We start from the raw sequence: 20,540 nt of genomic DNA on the forward strand, positions 1-20,540 counted from the left end.
CCATCGCCTACACAAAAGCCTAACAGATTTTGATCGGAATTACTTGCATCTGTAAAGGAATTAATTTCAATGAATTAGTTGGATTCTATTCTCATGGTAGCTAATCCTTTAAACAAGCTTTTGTTATTTCAGTAGACTGGGGTGTGTGTGTGTGTGTGTGTGTGTGTGTGTGTGTGTGTGTGTGTTACTGGGGATTGACCCAGGGACGTTATACCTCTGAGCGACACCTTCAGCCCTATTTTATTGTTTTGTTCTGAAACAGGGTTGTGCTACATTCCTGAGAGTCTTGCTACGTTGCTGAGGCTGGCTTCGAACCTGCAATCTTACTGTCTCAGCTTCCCAAGTAATGGGTTTACATGCCTGGGCCACCCCACCCAGCGACTGGTCTTTTTAGTTAGGTTGAGTGTTTTGGAATGCCTGGCTCTCGCATTCTCTTCTGATCCTAGGATTCAATGAAATGAGCGCTATTCTTTAGTGACAGAAACACTGTGGGCTGTATCACTCTGTCCCCATCGAGAAACTGGCTTCTTCCCTGGGGCGAACACAGACCCGTGACGGTGAGGTCAAACCTAATAACCCAGGCCGGAGAGAAGCTGGACAGCTGCCCTCGCCTGAGAAGGTTCATCTGGTCCAAGAAACGTGGTCTCACTCACAGCAGGGGACTCCCCCAGGCCCCAGGAGGAGAGTCCTGCAGGAAGAGGCAGAGGAGAGACTGAGAACAGGCCAGGACAAAGGCAGCATGTTCTGGAAGCTTCCGCATCACCAGCGCGGGGTCTTGGGTCTTGCGGATGGACTTAACCAGCAGGGCTGCGATTGCCCCCCCCACCCCCCGCCGGCTCCCCGGGGTGGGGGGAGGGCTGTTCTCAGAATTCTCAGCATGTCAGCAGCAACAGAAGTGTGGCTTGGTCTTCACACTGTTGATTGTTAGCAGGCTCTAAATAGACCATTCATTTCTCCCGTTTAGCACAGAAGGGTCTTGCAACTCCCAATACCACCGAAGGCCCGGATGTCTCAAGCCAAACATTCTCCAAACCGCAGCCCTCGGGTGAGAGGAAGGGCTGGCCCAGGCTTTGGAGGAAAAACAGCCACCCACCCGCCTGGAAGCCACTGGCTGTGAAGCAGGCGGGCCGTGCTGCTCTCAGATGCTGGTGGCCAGAGGAGCTTCACCAGAGCTCATCTGATTAAGCCATCTCCCTGCCAGGTGCCTGCCTCTACCTCTCTCGTGCCCCAGAAAATACAGTCGGCTGTGGGACGTGGGGAATGCTGATTGGCCACTAGTTGTCATGTGCTGCCAGTAGCCACCTGTCTCAGCCAATCAGAAGCATGAATTGAGCACCCAGGAGGCACGGGGCAGATGGCTCCTTGGCTATGGGAGGTCTCTTAGAAAAGCTCACCTGTTAGCAATGCAGAGATGTTCAGAGGGGAAGTAACTGAATCAAGCCTTTATCAGTGGGTAAACCTATTGCTGGGTGGTAACTGTAGACAGGTAGATTGAGGTCACTGGGAGCCTAGTCTCAGCGACTATATTTGTCCATGGCTGCCGCCTTCTTCCTCCTCCTCTTCTTCTTCTTCCCCTTCTCCTTCTCCTTCTCCTTCTCCTTCTCCTTCTCCTTCTCCTTCTCCTTCTTCTTCTTCTTCTTCTTCTTCTTCTTCTTCTTCTTCTTCTTCTTCTTCTTCTTCTTCTTCCTCCTCCTCCTCCTCCTCCTCCTCCTCCTCTCTCTCTCTCTCTTCTCTCTCCCCCTCCCTTTCTCCCCTTCTCCCTTTCTCTTCTCTCCCCCTCCCCTCTCCCTTCTCTCTCTCTCCCTCCTTCCCTCCCCTCTCTTCTCCTTCTCCTCTTCCTCTCTCTCTCTTTCTCTCCCCCTCCCTTTCTCCCCTTCTCCCTTTCTCTTCTCTCCCCCTCCCCTCTCCCTTCTCTCTCTCTCCCTCCTTCCCTCCCCCTCTCTCTTCTTTCTCTCCCTCTCTCTCCTCTCCTCCTCCTGCTCTCCCCCTCTCCCCTCTCTCTGCTCTCCCCCTTTTTCTTGGCTGCCCTGAGCAGTTTTCCTGCCCCACCTTGTGCCTCCATGAAAGTTCTGCCTTGGACTCAGCCAACTATGGACTGGACCTCCAACACCCCGAGCCCAAATTAACTTTTCCTTCTCCAAGTTGTTCTTGTCAAGTCAAGTAATTTTGTTCACAGTAACAAAAAAAAAAAAAAAAAAAAAAAAAAAAAAAAAAAAAAAAAAAAGCTAACTAGTTCAGGGAGTTTCCTCGTGAAGGGATGGATACAGGAAACAGCTTAGAAAAGCAAAGATGGTAGAATAGTGCAGGGGTGAGAGTTAGGCAGAAAGCTGGCCCAGGACAGAGCCGGGTGCTGCTGGAGCAGGCAGGTGGATTGGTGTGGAAGCAGTGTGTCTCCATTGGATCACTGCGTTTGAGCTCCTGGGTGGGAAGCGGTGGCCCGGCTGTGTGTGGCAGAGGTGTTGGTGGTCTTCAGGGGCAGGAGCACCCAGATCCCAAGGGTGACCCCACAGTAGGCTGGGCGTCAACGCGGGCCCTCTGGGGTGGGCTTCCTCCCTCCCTTCCTTCTTTCCTTCCTTCCTCCCACGCACGCTACAGCTCTGTGAAGTGGGCTGTCTCGTCCCCCAGTCACTCAGGTTCTGCTTTCTACCTCCTGCTCCAGGCAACCGGTCGCAGGCTCGGTGCAGCTGTTACCAGCACTGGCAGTGGCCACCGAGAGGCTGCCCAGAGGTTCCCTGACCCTGACTCCACCTTGGCATGGGGTTAAAGGAGGCTCCAAAGTTCCCATCGTGGGTATGGGGGCTCATGAATCTGCATGTGGGGAAGGGTGGTATTGGGGAGCGCCACCCCCTTGGCTGGCCTTGCTGATTTCCAGTTAGCCTCTGCTGGGGGAAGCAGGGCTGTTTTTAAAAGGACAAGCTCAGGCTCAGGTTTACTTTGGGCGAATGCTTGAGCCTTTGCCTTGTTTGACGGCTCATAAAACTCAGCAGCAAATTTGGAGTTCCATCCCCATGGCTCGGCGGAAGGATCTGGGAACAGCCCCCTCCCCCGCTCCGTGGCTGGCCCTCCCACCACTAGAAACCACCAAGACGGTCTGTTCCCCAGAGCAAGGGTGGAGGACCGAGGGCTGGCTGGGCCCACTGGTCAGGCCGGAGATGAAAGGGCTGACGGTTTGGGGAACACAGAGAGGAGGGAAACCGCCTTTGGCTTCCCGCTCTGCCGAGGTGCCGGAGATGACGTGTGCGCAAGCCCTGAATAGCCAGTGTGGGGTGAATCCACTGTTTCCAGCCTCCAAAATGTGCCTGGGAGTCACAGGCTGAGGGCTGGGCACACGGGAGGCCGCACGGTACAGACCTCAGGCTGGTGTGGCTCGGGGGTGGGGGGAATTTCTGAAATCCTCACATCCTTGACTTCAAAACATGGAGGAACAGATGGTTGTTTATTAAGCTTTTTTTCTTTTTTGGTACTAGGGATGGAACCCAAGGGCATTCTACCTCTGAGCTACACCCTCAGCCCTATTTTTTCTTCTTTATTTTGAAACAGGGTCTCACTGAGTTGCAGAGGGCCTCACTAAGTAGCTGAAGCTTTCCTCGAACTGTAATCCCTTACAAACGTGAGCCACTATGCCCGGCTTTATTAAGATTTTTTTTTTCTTTTGGTGGTACTGGGGTTCCTGGAAACCCTTCTATCTCCGGGCTACACTCCTAGACCTATTTTATATTTTATTTGGAAACAGGGTCTCTTAAGCCAGAGAGGCTGGCTTCGAACCTGCATGATCCTCCTGTCTCCACCTCCCAAGCACAGGGGGGAATACAAGCGTGTGCCACCACGCCCAGCAAGCTTTTTTTTTTTTTGCCAGTTTGTGGATGGAACCCAGGGGTATTCAACCTCTGAGCTACACCTCCTGCCCTGCTTTTTATTATTATTATTATTATTATTATTATTATTATTATTCTTTATTTTGAAACAGGGTCTCACTAGGTTGTGGAGGGCTTAAGTAGCTGAGGCTGTTTGTAAACCGATCAGGGATCGTCTCAAGTCAAAACTATGAGAAAATGACTGTTTTGTGATTTTTTTTTTTTTTTTTTTTGTACTGGAGATTGAACCCATGGGCATTCTACTTTCGAGCTATAACCCGCAGACGTTTTTATTTTGGAACAGGTTGTCATTAGGTTGCCGAGTCTTGCTCCATTGCTTGGGGTCTTTCTGTCTTAGCCTCCCAAATCCTGGGATTACAGGGATGTGCCACCACCCCCTGGCTGTGCTATTACGGTGTTATTAAGCTCAGAAAGGTTAAGTAACTTGTCCAGGTTCTCACAGCACAGACTGCGTGTGTATGTGTGTAGTGAAAAGTATACAAGAGAAAAAAAAAAGTAGAAAGTATCTTTTCCCACCATTCCTCATTCTTGCAACTTTAACAAGCTTGTGAATTTATTTTTTATTTTTGCGGTACTGGGGATGGAACCTCCGAGCTACACCCCAGCCCTGGTTTTTATTCTTTATTTTGAAACAGGGTTTCACTGAGTTGCAAAGGGCCTCACTAAGTAGCTGGGGCTGTCCCTAAACCACGATCCTCCTGACTCAGGCTCTGAATGCTGGGATTACAAGCGTGTACCACCACGTCCAGCTTAAGTGTGAATTTATAAATTTGCAGAATTGTGGGACAGAATGGACTGTCCCCGAAAGTTGGAGATGAGGATACAGCTGGGGGCTTTCTAAGTGGATGGCAGATGCATCCTATAAAAACTTCCAAAAGAACATATAAGAACAGAAGGAAGCCCTCATGTCCCTGGAGCAGGGAAGGGAGGAGGGACAAGAAAGACGCCAGAGGGGTCTTCACTAGAGATTTCTAGACATTTTCCCCTGCCCAGACCCAGAAAATAAGAAAGGCAAGAAAAAAGAACAAAATCAGGCCAACTGTTAAAAATTATTTAATAGAAAGTCCAATGTCAAAATGTAACAATAAACAAAAATACACATGTATAAATATGTATAGACAAGTAGACTTGTACATTGTCTCAGACCCTTTTCAGAATGGAACAGAATCGTCATCACATCTTGGTGGTCAAATAAAAAGTAATACTCAAGCCACAGGGCTCCACTGTTCACAGAGAATAGCACTGCTGAAGCACTTTGAGGGTTCAATGAATTCCAGTCAAGAGAGAGATAGGGAGCTGGGGATATTGCCAGTGTCCTTTTCTGGAGACCCAGAGAGGGGAGATGAGCGGTCCCATGGCTCTGTACAGGGTACCTGCCTGTTCTTAGCACCGGCAGCCACTACTGTCTAGGGACGGCCCTCTTGTCAGGTTCTGTTTTATTTCAATTTCTGTTGTTGGTGAATTTGTGCAACTCATTTCCCAGATTCGAAGCTCCTGGGAATTTTGTCTTTGATATTCCACAGGCTGAGAGCCACACAGTGGTTCCAAGCGCCGTCAGATGTGCTGATTTGCACTCAACCAGTGGTGTTCAAAGTGGGTGTCCACATACCAGGAGGTACCCAAGGTCACCTTCAGGAGTTTGAGAGAGAATACCAGGACCTCTATGCATATCTTATTCATTTAAAATCTCTATGCTGTGTACTTTTTTTTTAAAATAATGTGCCTACTAATAAATGGATATATGCTTTAAACAAAGTACACACTCACACACACATACACACACATGAGGGTGCATCTCACAAGTTTTTTCTGACCGCCGAGTGTGATCGAAACAGTTGTCCATTGACTTACAGAGTTCGCATGTGGGCGCAGTGCTGGGGAGGCTGCCCTGCGGGGCTCCCAAGCCCACCTCGGGACAACTTGGCAGGTGATCAGAGGCAACGCCCCAAGAGCTCTGCCTGGATGTATCGAGAACTGAGGCCTCAGGGTCCTGTCCTAGACGCTCCTTGTGTAAGGCCATGGTCCTAAATAAGACACAAATACACTTGGGAAGAGCCGACATGCAGCTGTTGGCCGCTCGCCGGCGCAGAGGCAATGGATCCTTTCCTGGCAAATGTGATGGGGCAGAGTGGGAAATGGGCATACAATGTTGGTGAACATTAATTTGAAAGGGGGTGAACTTGAGGGAAAATATTCCATCTGTTTCCAGCTATAGGGCTGCTACAGGCCAGATTCTCATCTACCGGAGTAGGATGAGAGTAGGAACCCAAAGATTCAGAAGTAGAGACTCTTCAGTTAAGAGGACTTTTTTGGCAAAGAATGAGTGGCTTCAGCAACAGTCTTTCCGGAGACCCAGAAGGCCGGCGCTGCTGCACCCGACAGGGCAAGTGTGGGTGTCCTGAAAAGAGGGGAGCCCCCAGGAGCAGCAGGTGACCTAGGACCCCCACGCAGAGGACTGGAGCCACTCAGCTGGAAACACGCCTTCAGCCCAAGGTCCCTCCAACTTCTCAGGGGAATTATCTCCTCTTCAAGCTCTTTCTTCATTTTTCTGGGAACCATGCTGATTTATAGCTAGTATTTTGTTTGTTTCTTGGGACTGGGGATTGAACCTGGAGTTATTCTGTCTCTGAACTATACTTCCAGTGCCTGTCTTAATTTAATTTAATTAATTTCTTTATTTTTTTGTGGGTCTGGGGATGGAACCCAGGGGCATTCGACCTCTGAGATACACCCCCTGCCCTGTTTTTTATTCTTTATTTTGAAACTGGGTCTCACTGAGTTGCAGATGGCCTCACTGAGTAGCTGAGGCTGTCCACGAACCGTGATCCTCCAGTCTCAGCCTCCCAAATGCTGTGATTACAAGCGTGCGCCACCACGCCCGGCTCCTTATTTTATTTTTGGTATGAGGATGAACCCAGTGGTATTCTCCTTCTGAGCTACACTCACCCCCAGCCATCTTTTTAGAATTTTTTTATATTGATAAAAGAATATTGAAAGTTTCTGAGGGTCTTGCTAAGCTGCTGAGGCTAACTTTGAACCTATGATCCTCTGGGTCTCAGCCTCCCTAGTACTGTGATTACAGGTGTGCACATCTATTTCCAGCACTCAGCTACCATTCTGATGTATCTATTCAGTTTCTTCCACCTAAAAGTGTTCTAATTTTTTTTTCTAGGAAAAAAAAACAACAACAACAACAAAAAACCCCAAAAGTCTGAACAGGTTCTTTGGAAAACCTAAAAGGCACTGCAAATTCTTTCTGTAGAGGGCTTCTGTGCATCTCTGAGCCTTTCCTGACTCACGGCAGAGCTCCCAGCTCTGACAGTCTCGTGAGGTCCCCAGCAACCGCCTAGGCTTGTGGATATTCCATTTGCATAAAATTCATTTGTGCTTTTTGTCTGTTTGTTGGTCAAATATCCCCTTTCCTTGGCAGGACTCAGGTGTGCACCTGGACCCAGCAGAGGCTCTGTCACCAGCCATGTGACCTCTCTCAGATCCCAAGGCTGTCCAGGGGCAGCTGCCTTTGGTTAGAATCGTGCACTAACCGGGGGAGTCCTCTGCTGCTCCCTGTATATCTATCTATTTTAGGGTGCACCTCGTCTCTGGGTCTCGGCCATATGGGTCCCAAGAGGTATTTTTAGTCATCATGTCTCTAAAGTCAGGTCAGGATGACACAAAGCTGCAGTTGTATGTCTGTCTGCAAACCAGGCCCAGGCAGGGGAAGCCCTTGGACTCAAACAGCCTTTGAAGTCAAGAAGAGGCGTTGAGAACAGAGGGTATATATAGTACAATGAATCGTCTCAGCAAGGGGGCATTTCCATCGAGAGGCCATTGTAGCTCTAAGAGTGACTACACTCAGCTCTTGGGGACCTAGAGCACTCCTTAGACTCCCCAGACCCACAGCAGAGCCCCAGGGCCCTGTAGCGGCTCGGCTCTCCACCAGGTCCTCACGGCTGGCTTTCCTCTCTTCCTTCTTCATCTCTGAGCTCCAGCCCCTGCGCTGCGTGCAGGCCCTGGACGGGCCTCACCATGCACGCTGGGTTCCATGCTGTCTTCAGAGCCTAGAAGACCCTGGGCAACACTCCCTCCGTCCCCAGACCAGTGTGGACTTAGATATCACAGCTTTCAGGAAGCCTCAACATCTCCCCACAATGGTGGGATCCCTGAAGGTGAGCCTTGTAGTTTGGTTCGACCGTGCGTTGCTGGCGATTAGCTCCGTGCCTGGTGTGTATCAGGTACCCAGAAGCAACCTGCTGAATGAATGAGTCGAAGCTGGAAAAAGCAGGGCTCCAAATGCTATAGGGACAGCCTAGACGAAGGGACCCCAGCTCCGCACACTGGTGTCAGAGCATCCCAGGGGAGTGGCTGAGATCCACCAGCAGGGCCACGTGGATGAGCGGGAGTGTGTGAGCAGCTCTGACTGTGCACAGCTGGACCTGGCCTGCATCCTTGGAGAAGTGACCTTTATGCACTGTGGGCCGTGAAAGGATGTGAGCTACAGTACCTGGCTAGAGGCCCAGAAGAGTCGAGCAGATGTGAACGTCTGGTACAGAAGGGGCACAAGGCTAGACCTCCAGTAGAGCTCCACCTTCTCATTTGTGTCTAACTCAAACTCTCCTGACAGCCATCACTCGTTTTCTTCCCCCCTGTTTTGTTTTTAATTAGAATTATGACAATTATGACTGACAATTTCCTGGACGCTATCTTAGAGATTACAGACAGGCAAAATGCAGTTCTTTCCTGAAGCCTTTGATGACAAAGTATTTATATTTTCTTTATCCATGTATTTGGTGTGATGTGTTGAGAAAATGGATCCTAATATAAAGTCCTAACAAGGCAGCCGCCTGGCTGCCTCCAGGAAAACAGGGATTTTTTGTGGATTTGTCTTTTGCTCTGAATGGAAAAGCTGGCTTGAAATTATTTGTGGAACTTTCCTTGTTCACTTGCCCATCGAGAAAGTCCCTGAAGGTCTGAAATGGCAGAAAACTGGGGGCTAGTCTCTTGCTCCTGGGGTGGTGCCAAGTGGCACCCCAAGGTTTTAAAGCTATTTTCAACACTGGGTACCCGAAGGCAATTCTGGCTGAGTTTATGGTGTTTTTACTTGGAGTCTTAATCAAGTTCAAAGTCTTGATCTAAAAATAATCCTCAGGAAGGGAAGAAAAGCGAATTCAGGGTAGAAAGGGCAGACAATATCAAAACGGGGCCTGCAGCTTGGGGAGAAAAACCTTCCTGAATGAAAAGTACTTTCTCTGGCTTCCAGGAGATAAGGGCCATTTCCCACATCATCTTGAAAGAATTTGGCAACTTTCAGAGTAGAAATAATCAGGATCTTGGTAGCACATTTCAGAGGAAAACTGGACATGAAAATTTCTTTGATTCTTTCAAGCTGATTAAATGAGGGTGGCTACTGGTTCCCTTTAGGCAGTACTTCTCACAGTTGCTATGGGATATGAGTTGCTTTGGGCACACGAGTCATCTTTTCTATATGTTGGTCCTTAAGATAGGAGAGGACCTCTGGGGAGTTCCTGGGCTTTTTTGGCCTTTGAACACGGTATTTAAGTGACTAAGTGATGACATCATTATCCAAAAACAGTTAAAGTCTTGAAAAAGATTCACATCTAGTTCTGTTGCTCAAAACAGCCTAGAAAAATTCAGATTCCTAGTTCAACGATTGAAAAGAAACATCCAACCGTAGCCCACGAGAAAGGATTTCAGCGCAGGAGAATGGTCCAGGCATCATCCTCTCTGCTGGGGGTCAGACTGTCCCCAACTTCTCTTCAAACTGAGACTTTTCACCTTGAAAAGATGCAGCCTTGTGATGAGACAGCAGGTGTGGGGCTCTGGGTGCATCTGGCATCTAACTGCAGAGGCACCAGGCTCCTATCCCAGACACTCAGAGGATCCCAGGGCTGGGGGAGCCAGGTGCCAGAGCTGCCTAAGCCTTTGGCTCCTGAGCACCTAACTGCTAGCCAGCGTCCCCGCCTGCTTGTGGCGGCCCGTCACATGTAGGAAACCCAAGTCAACACTCCCCAGGAGGAAACCAAGCCGGAGAGGAGCCCACAAGAGAATCTGAAGGATGGATGCCCCCAAAGGTGGGTTTCACAGTGTTGCAAGGGGCACAATGATAATAGCAAAAGAATTGGAGAGTGCTTGCGTGTCACCCTTCCTTTTTTCTCTCAGTATGGGTACTTCCATTGGATAGATGCATTCCACACTTCAGATACATGGCTTAGCACACGGGGGTAGTAGAGCTGTTTCACAGGCCTGCGTGAGGATTACACAGGACAATTATAAAATGCCTCGCACAGTATCTGGCACGGAGTAAGGATAAGTATAAATACCAGTTCCTTTTTCTTCTTCCCCCAAGAGTAGACTGGATTTCATATTTGGGAGCCTCGCCCCCAAATATGGGCTCACTCAGTGAGTCTCAGGGCTTCTCACCAAGGTAAATCTATTCACGCACAAGCCTTGTTTACACCATAGCGTTGTGGCCCTTCACCAGGGACATTCAAAAAGGTGGCAGCTGAAATCAGGGACATTTTGTTTCTGTCTGTTTACTGGCAAAAGGCAATTCCCTGACCTCATTCATGAAATTCCAAAAGGTTTCTTGTGGGATACTTGTATGCAAGCCGATCCCCTCTCCCAGGCTTACAGGAGCAGACAAGGATCCAGGAACCCACCACGGGGCCAGAGCTCTCGCTTCTAGCCCCCTTTTCATTATGTCTTAAATACATACTCCCTACCCACCAACTATGTTTTACTTTTCTACTAGGGTTTAAAGCAACTTAACAAAAAGATTTATTTTTTAAGAGGTACAAAGAAATAAAGCTTGGGGAATGCTTTTCAGGGGGAAAGTTTGGGAGGCAGATTTTTATGCAGATTACAGAGTGTAATCTAGTAACTTCTTTTCTTTTTTGAGGGAGGTTGGAGGAAGGAGAGACCCCTGGATACCAATAGTTTTGTTTTTTGTAATAGACAATATCAGAGCCAACTATTGGAGTCCACTATTCTGAGGCAGTATTCTAGATTATGAACGTGATAACTTTCTTTCCTAGGAACCCAAATCTTTAACCAAGGTTCATTTCTTAAGACAAGTAGAGATGGAATGCTATTTAAAAATTTTGCCCGATGTCTAGGTAGGACCTATAGTTAATATGCCAACCTGTATCACAGGCTATTGAGGTAAAATTTGTAAGAGGTATAATATCTGTTTTTAGCAGGTTGACGGGAGAGTCCTGCTCTAAAGGGGGAAAAAAATGGTGATGAGGATGGGAGCAGTTAGAACGCCAAGTTGGATGGTTTCAGTGGGGACCAAAAACTGGGTGCCATCATCTCCGGGTCTACTTCTGGGGCTGTTGGCTTGCTGTTGTGAGTGCTTCTGATGCCTAGGTGTGCCAGTAACAGAGGTGCATTGTTACCCCACAGTAGGGAGTAAGTGAGTGCCAGCACAGAGGGCTTAGGAACCAAGGGTTCCTAAGTCAGGTCATTTTAAAAAATCTGAGTAACCAAACTCCAGGCTCAGATCATAGGCACTGCTCTATAGCCCAGCTGTTTCTGAGGACTGACCTACTTTTCTAGTCCCTGGACTTTGTGTCCTCTTTATCCCTAAATAGACCCTAATGCCACTCTATGCTCACTGTTTGAGCCGGGGGCTGGGAGGCATCTGAGAGGTAAAAGCCTCTTTTAAGGTTGTCTGCCAGTAACAAACACGTATTCAATTATGAGAGCAGTACTCGGTGATTCTGAATGCCCGCCAACCAAAAGAAAGCTGTGCACACACTGCTGAACTTTTACAACTCTACAACTCCGGAGTACATTAGGCGTGTGTAATCCAGCTGTAAATCTTGTTGGCAGTCCCGCCCCACCCACTGGCCACCAGGCAGCTGGATTCCCAATCGTGCGGGCACACAGCCAGCCTAAATAATGCTCCCCAGTCCATTCTCATCGCTGTTCTTCCTCTGTCCACCAGGCGTCTGTCCTCCCTCCCTCCTTCCAACCCCTGGAGTCCTAGGGGTGCCAACTAGGAGAAGGCACCAGCATGCACGCTGGATTGTTCTTTTCATTGTATTGGAGACAATCACTTGACATTCCATACATGGGGGAGAAAAAGGCAAGATATTTTTGCTACAGCTCCTTTCAGAAGATATTAAAAAATGGGGTACAAAATGGTAACTTTATGATTAAAAGTGACACATGGAAAACAGACAGCTTTGAGTGTTGCTTACACCCTCAAGTATTTAACCTTACCACCTACCCCCACTTTTTGGACCTGCTTCTAGAGGGACCCAGTGCTTCTGAAGAGGAAATCACTCCCGCACGGCAAAGATGTATCCAGTGTTAAAACAGGGAGACAGGTGAAACACTGCTGGCTCATGGGAATAGGATTTATGGTTTTATTACATATTCCAAAGTCAGGTTCCCAAGAAATTCCCGGTTCCGTGTACCTGTGGGACATGTCAGGATGTGAAACGGGACCGTGAGGAAAGGACAGGCATGTGTTTTGTCTTCTGATGGAGGCTGGCTTTCTGGAAAGAAACTGTCTGGGGCACTGAGTAGAGAATGGGCTCCAATGGCAGACATTCAACATTGGTGTCATTCTTGTTTGATAAGAACATGAGATCCCGGAAAAGGTCAGCCACAGGACTGTGAACAAAGTCCCCAGTTAACAAGTTTGAGGTGGGGCTTAGCAGTCCGTTTACAGTTGAGAAAAACTATTTTCATCCCTTGGCCCAAAACCATACCAGGGGAGGGAACTTAAAACCCGAGACTACTTGACTCGCCCTGCATTTTTCTGCTTGAAGCCGGATAAAAGGCCTTGAATTTTGGCTGCATCTCTATTTATGTCACAACCACAGCTGCTCCCCAAAATAGCTGCTGCTGGCTGCAAGACTGAAGGGATTTTGTTGCTAACATTTGAGTCCCTTTTCTATAACACTTGACTGAGTTTCCTTCCCGAGGCTTTGGCGGCTCCAGGTCTGAAAGGAGATCGGGATTCTCACATTAGCACATCAATAGTGCCATCAATTTTGTGGATGGATTTAAAAGTGAAGGCTCATCTTGGCAAGAACAAATTTAGCTCCTTATGCTATTTCATGGCAGGTGGATGACCCGGAACCCTGTAAGTACCTGCCTTCTTAACTATCCACCTTTGGAGGTTGCACTGAGGCTGATATAGAGGCCCTTAAAATTCACAAACCAAAAAAAAAAAAAAAAATAATAATAATAAAAGATAAGAGAGAGAGAGAGAGAGAGAGAGAGAGAGAGACAGACAGACAGACAGACAGACACGGACAGCGTTCCTTCTGCATTTCTGTAGGACAGACTCACACCTGGGCTGTTGGCCTGGCATTTCATTAGGGTACCCTCCCCGGAAAGTAACAAAGACAACCTTCGTCAAAGCTATCAAACGCGTTAAAAAAATACAAAAGTTATTTTTCTCCTTTTGATTTGCTATTTACTTTGTGACAATATTTGTTAAAAATATTACTTCTGTCTTTGAGAAGAGATCCTTCTCTTCATATAATATGGAAAAATAAACTCTACTGAACACACACAGTCGACATTCCCACCACGGCCAGGGGCATTTGGCTTTCACATCTCCAAAGCTGTTACCAGTGTAAGTGAACGTCTTTGTCCTCCGCTCCCCAGTAGGCGAAGGCTTCTCACCATACTACCAGTGCCGGACAAAAGGAGGACTGGGGTTGGCAAAGGCTGGAGCAACATTTTGAAAGGGGAGAATTACAAAATGAGATGCTTTTATTTGCTAACAAAATAGAAGGTAACAAGGTGATTTCAGGCCCTCCTAAAACCATCACGGGAAGTCCCCTTCTCTCTCCTGACCACTTACAGCCCTTCTAAACCTTGGTAGATTATTAACGGAAGGGTGGGGCACCATTAAGGGCCACTGTCAGTGTCATGGCAAAGGAGGGCTTAATTCCACACCCAGGATCACGTGGAAACACTGAGCTGGATGAATGGGAGAAGACAAGGTTACATAAAAACAGTAAAATGTTTATTTCTTAGAAAAAAAGCGAGGAAGAGGGATTCAAAACGATTGCGATCACACTTCCATCTGTGTCTGAGCAAAGCTGGGGTCGCAAGCTTAATCCGTGATTAAGAACCTATGGAATGGAACAACCTGCCTTCTGTCTGCTCCTCAGTCACTTCCGGGAGTCAGGTCACAACATGCATTTTTTTTTTAAATGAACAATGGCTTCTCTGCTGCTTCTGAGCAGAGGCACAAGGCTTGCCTCAGCAACGACCCCATCTCCAAAGCTCAACACGGCCAATGAGAAGCAAAGCTCGTCTGTCTCTGGACCTCGGGAGAGACAGGGAGGAAAGAGATGGGAGAGGGAGATGCTTGGTTTAGAAGCGGAACTGGTCTAGAAGTTTGATATCTGAGTTCACCACTACCTCATCTTATAGAAAATAGGTTGGAGAGCATCTGTAAAACCAATAGTATCTTGAAGGTGAAATTGCAGGATTTTGCTGTATACCTGGACACAAGAGAAGTGAAAAGTTGCAACAAGTTTTAACTAGCAGCAACAAAGAAAGTTTGAGAACAGTTTTTTTGTTTGTTTTAGCAATATTCCTTTGCAAGTTCATTAAGAAACACTGCAATTTAATGGGGCATACGATATGGAACGGTCTTCTTTTGCTAGAGTGCTGTTCGTTGAAGAGAACCGACCTTTGCAAAGGTTTCAACTGGGATGTAACCTATTTACACAGTAGTAGCTCCTGGTCTGAGTGGTAGAATTGGTGCTATGTGATATCCTCTTCTTCCGAACAATAATCTCGACCCTTGGAAGAAAAAAAGAAAAAGAATTACATGTGGATAAGAAATGCAAAGCGGAGCCTGCAGTTGTTACCGGAAATCAATTTTCTTCCAGCCGGACTCTCCTTATAACAGAACCCAGGCTTCGGCAGGGAAACTGAGCACAGAGGAGATGCATCGTAAAGACGTGCTGGCTGGCTTGTAAGCTACACATATCTCGGGGCATACAAGTTTTACTAAGGCCCAACTTTATGATGGTAAGGATTTAGAACAACTTTCATGGTATGTGCAAGCCTCATCCTTGCATCAACATATCACCAAATGGACACCCCATCCCACGAGGAAAGCGATTTATCCCAGGGTTGGGGGGATGAACCAGTTGCTTCCAGCTGCTGGTCCTGTGTTTGGTGCTTAAAATCTCACAGAGTGTGGTGGTGTGATCCAGGGTTGTCTTCATCTTAATTCACTCTAAAACCATTTTAAAGACAATACTGCATGATATATCTAGGGCTGCGCCTGATATGTGTGGCCACACAAGGCAGGCAAAGATACTTGGACGCATTTGCTAACAACACAGGCTATTTGAAGGCTTAGAGACTGGACCCCAAGGCTGCTTTTGAACATGTCATTCTAGTAGGTTAGAGGCTCTAGAAAGATAGAGTGGGAGCTGGGCTTAGGTTTCATATCAAACCTAGCTGGGTGGTTTTGGTCAAAACATATGCTTTGTGGATCTGTAATCTGTCACAGAAAATAAAAAAACCGAAGTACCAGCTCTGCCGCATCATCATGTCACAGATAAGGGCTTTGTAAAAAGTCAAAGGTTATTATTATTTTTGTATCCTTCAACATTTTTTTTTCTTGTGGTGCTGGGGATTGAACCCAGAGACATTCTATCTCTGAGTCACACACCCACTCTTGTTTTAGTTTTTATTTTGGCACAGGGCCTCACTCCGTTTCTGAGGCTGTCCCCAAACTTGTGATCCTCTTGTCTTAGAAAACTACATATCCTATTTTTTGGGGGAGGGAGTGTGAAGGATGTTCCTCTGGAAACAAAATTTTCTAAATATCTGGAAAGTATTCCCCAAAGTAGCAATAGTCAAAGAATAGTAATTTGGTATATATCTGTTTCTCAAATGTATTGCATGTTTTCTTGTCATAGTACCAACATATTAAAAATATTTGACATTTTCCTGCCGGGTGTGGTGGCGCACGCTTGTAATCCCCGCACTTGGGAGGCGGAGACAGGAGGATCGCGCAGGTTCGAAGCCAGCCGTGCTGGCTTAAGAGACCCTGTATCCAAAATAAAAAATATAAAAATAGGTCTGGGAGTGTAGCCCGGAGGTAGATGGGTTTCCAGGAACCCCAGTACCACCAAAAAAATTTTTGGGGGGGACATTTTCCTAATATTTAAGTGCCATCATAATGAATCGTTAGGCCGTGTGGCTGGGTGCTAATCCTGGCTCTGTTTTGGTATCTTCATCACGTTACCCCTCTGCGTCTTGGTTCCCTCATCTATAATATTAAGAAAACAACATTTCCTACTCTGAATTGCTATGGAAGATTGGATGAGTAAATAGTCCTTAAGTAATTAAATAGCGCCTGGCAGGTAGTGAACCTGTGCATATGTATATTAGATGAATTAAGAAAAATGCTGCTATACAAAGAAGTCTCCACTCCTCCGGAAGCAAGAGCGGTCACATATCTCCTGCCGAATGGCCCGGATGGCTTGCTCTGCTGCAGTGGGATTCGCTACTCTCTGTGTGTGGCCTCCTCCAGCATCACATTGCTGACCCCACCTTGCTCTTTGCTTGGTGTCTGGGCCCACTTCCATCTCCAGGATGGATTCTCTTGCTGTATAAAATCTCTCCCAGGCACAGAAGCTGGGTGAGCAGTGCTCCTGAGAAGGGGGTGTGCGCTTAGCAGTTCCTCCCCATGGACGGCCTCCTGGGCAACACTGCCCAAGCTGATGCCATCTCTACCCTTGGCTCAGGCCCCCGAGGGGTCGCTCTCGAGTCACTGGCTTGAGAGCTACGAGACCCTTAGGTCCCGACCACTGGGAGTCTCTTCTCCAACGTGGGAGACAGGACGCAGACGATCTATGTTAGAGAGACAGGGATGCTTCCCATCCCTCAGCTCTCGAGGCTCAGAGGGAGGCCCCCAGTGGGTGCTGGGAGTTCAGCTTGGTGTGTGTGCGGGGAGGCAGGGCTCATGGAGTTTTCATGAAGGTTTTATTAGGAAAAGAAAAGGGAAATTGGACAAATGATGGGCTTTGGTTTCCTGACATAAGTTGGAGCCTTGTCTCCATAGAGTTGTGATATGGATTAAACAGGAAAGATATAATGTATAATGTCTAGCAGGTTAATCAATGGTAGCTGCTGCTATTGTTCCTAATCCTGTGACTACTCTTGCAGTTGTTGTTGCTATAAACGCTGAGCTGGTTCAAGACTCTGGAGGGGCACATGGGCCTCTTCCTTGTGGCTGTCAGGTGAGCGAGGCCTGTGGTATGACAGCTGTGATACGACAGGTCCATGTATGCATGTAAGTTCTGACACACAGAACTCCATGTATACAAATAAAACTTCTATGGCAGAAAGTGAAGAACCTCCACTCTTACATCTCAATGAGGCCCCTAGTCTGTTTAAATTTTTTAGATACTGGGGATTTAACCTAGGAGCATTCTACCTCCAAGTTATACTCTCAGCCTCTCTTTTCTATATTTCTTTGTTTTGAAACAGTGTCTTGCAAGACTGTTGAGAGTCTCACTACTTGCCGAGGCTGGCCTTGAACCTGCCATCCTTCGATCTCAGCGTCCCAAGTACTGGGATTACAGGCCTGTGCCACCAAGCCTGGCTGAGACCTCAAATCTAAGCAAAGGCTCAGCTAGGCAATGTGGGGTTGAGAGGGCACATCCTCCGTGAGGAAGAACACAGCACAGACAGACAGACAGATAGACACACACACACACTTGTGCACCCCTTATATACGAGAACTGCTATGCTCATTAATAAAATAGCAGCGTCTCTAACTACATGAGCTACAGAGTTATGCACCCAAAGAACCATTTCAGAAAGTCCAAGTGTCCTACGACTACAAGGAGGACTCCCCCATGCCACCCTTTGAGAGACGGAGCTAACTAAACCCTCTGCATAAACACAAGACTCGTACAATTAGGGTGGGAAGGAGGAGAAGGGAAACACACATTCGTGACTTTGCAGATACCTTTTCATCTATTATTCATGTCCTGCAGGGTAGGAGTGCAGCCCTGTTGTTTGTGGGGGGATCTCAGAGCGAACCCAAAGCCACAGAGTGAGCCCCTTTTCTGTGAGAACCTCACCTTTTTCTGTGACGACTGCAGTGCCTTGATAACCAAGTGCAAATTCAAATCAGTTTTGTTTTAGTTATTCTCACCTGTCACCGGTTCTGAGAACCAAATATTTTGGTAATAAAAAGCACTGAATCAAAACATGACCCCCATATGTCCATGCGGGCCAGCTCTGCGATATCTGTAAGAACTGCTGCTGAGGGCATGGTCTCTGCGTCATACGGGCTAGGACAGGGAGCTTGCCTCTGTAACATGACTTCATGTCTCATTCAAATTGTTAAGGAACTGTGCTAAAAAGAGAACTTTAAAATCTTCAGCTGTCAGAAGGCAGGAAGTAGGAGTGATCCGGCTCAAGAGATACACAGCAGTTCTCTTAGCTGGAGCATGCCCTCCCTGCTTGGGGCACCCAAAATGGAAGCCTTTGTAAAGACGCTTTGCGCAATTAGAATCGGGGACTGTTAGTCACAATCCCACCCTTGTGCAAAGGACACGCCGAAAGATCCCAGGAGGCCCCGCAAGCTGCAGGAATGGAAACTCCTAGGATGCGGACAAGGATGGATTGTTTGACAGAACCACAGCGGGTTTTGGGGACAGAATGAGAAAACCCCGAGCAGCTTTTGCCTGTGGGAATTTTCAGATCTCACCCTCCTCTGCCTATGGGTAATTTGCATTGCTATTTTGCTTTAAATGCAAAGAAGTTTATGTTAACTCAGAACACACGTTTCTATGGTTCTAAGGTAAGGATTTTTTTTTTTTTTGTATACTTGCTAAAGTGTCCGGACTATGAATTAGAGATAAGTAAGGACCGCTAAGATAAAAACAGCGTCTTAATTTTAAGTTCTCTTAGGTTATAAAGGAAGAGTTCAAAGAGCAACTTCAAATAAAGAAACAGTTCTTCCAGTGTGCCTAAAGTACTTTTTATATTTATTTATTTTTTATTTTTATTTTTTTGAAGATTTAAAGAAGTTTATTAAAAGATAGAAATACAGAAAATAGAAATACAGCTCCATACCAGACTGGCATGGAGGGGTGACTCGAATGCATACACCTATTTTATTTTTTTTGAAGTACTGAAGATGGAACCAAAGGTCACTTTACCTTCAAGCTACACCCCCAGCCCTATTTTTTATTCTTTATTTTGAAACAGGGTCTCACTGATTTGCAAAGGGCCTCACTAAGTAGTAGCTGAGGCTGTCCGCGATCCTCCTGTTTCAGCCTCCTGAATGCTGGGATTACAACCATGGGCCAGCATGCCCGGCTCTAAAGTACTTTTTAAAACTCAGGATTAAAACAGACAAATAGCCTAGGACTGGCCACCCAGGTACAGGTGCGAACTTGGTCACAGAAGTCGTCAGTATCTGTCTGTAGATGCATGTGTGTTCAGCCTAATATGCACCACTTCAGGCATGAAACAATTGGCCACAAACTGTGAGCATTTTCTCATAGAATAGCCTAGATGAAAGTTCTAGAAAGTTCTAGAGAGAAAGTGTTGCATGATAGTTTCCTCATCTGTAAAATGGGAATAAAAAACTCTAACTTGAAAGTTGCTGTGGGAATGAGAAGTGACGTGTGTAAGGCTCAGTAAGCTACAGTTTTTATGATTATATTAAAAAATGAGAGCCGAGCGTGGTGGTGCACACTTGTAATCCCAGCATTTGGGAACCCGCTGTGGAGATCGGTGTGAAGATTCCTTAGAAAACTGAGAATGGATCCACCATAGGACCCAGCTCTACCACTCACTCCTGGAATCTTTCCAAAGGGTTTGAAACCAGAGAACTACAATAATATATACATCCCTGTGTTCACGGCAGCATAATTCATAACAGACAAACTATGGAACCAATCTGGGTCTCCATCAACAGAAGAATGGATTACAAAATTATGGGCGATACACACAATGGAATTCTACTCAGCAATAAAGAAGATCAAAATTACGTCATTTGCAAGAAGATGGAAGGACCTGGAGAACATTGTGTTAAGCAAGATCAGCCCTGCACAGAAGAAGTGGGATATGGTTACTCAGATGTATGCATGGACTGTCTACCACTAAATAAACAAAACCCAGCGGGACCCCGAACACAACCACGGCATCCAAACAGGCAGGCCCTTGCGGCACGGTGCTTGCATATCCGCCGTCCTCCGCCTGCTCACCTGGCTGCTCATTCTTTATGATCTGGTTCCAATGTGGTGTCCAATGAAATTTCCCCCAGATGCCCCAAGGAGAATCCGTCTCTTCCCCTCTCCGTGGCCCTCTCACAACACCACTATGTTGTGGAATAATTTTGGTCAAAACATCTGCCTCCCTTCCGTGAGGGGCAGGAAAGGTTTCCACCTTTGTCTCATTGATATGTAATAGAATCTGTGTGTGGCCCACAGTCACGGGTCTGAGCACTCTTTGGAGGGAGACAAAGCTGCGGCGGGGGAGGCTGCTGAGTGCTATTACCCAGGAAGCCTCCGGGAAGTCGACATTTTGCACATCATGCTGAAGGTCCCCACCCTTTCGAAACAATTCAACTGATGAAAGGTTTTGAGCCAAAGTATGAGCAGAGCCGGCCAGGCACAGCCCCCGCCG

At 47.2% G+C, this 20,540-nt stretch overlaps 1 protein-coding gene across 1 annotated transcript in view; it reads right to left on the reverse strand.

Moving 5' to 3' along the window:
* Window positions 1-14,633: 14,633 nt before the first annotated feature.
* LOC308265332 (uncharacterized protein C1orf21) overlaps window positions 14,634-20,540 on the reverse strand; it is a gene marked incomplete at both ends in the record, with an annotated part of 155,422 nt that continues 149,515 nt past the window's right edge. The window contains one exon of the mRNA XM_080698974.1: window positions 14,634-14,672. Within this exon, the coding sequence (XP_080555100.1) occupies window positions 14,634-14,672 (39 nt within the window). The remainder of the gene's footprint in view (window positions 14,673-20,540) is intronic.

This window comes from Muscardinus avellanarius (genome assembly GCF_963383645.1).
Source record: "Muscardinus avellanarius genome assembly, chromosome: 7".
Taxonomy (NCBI): domain Eukaryota; kingdom Metazoa; phylum Chordata; class Mammalia; order Rodentia; family Gliridae; genus Muscardinus; species Muscardinus avellanarius.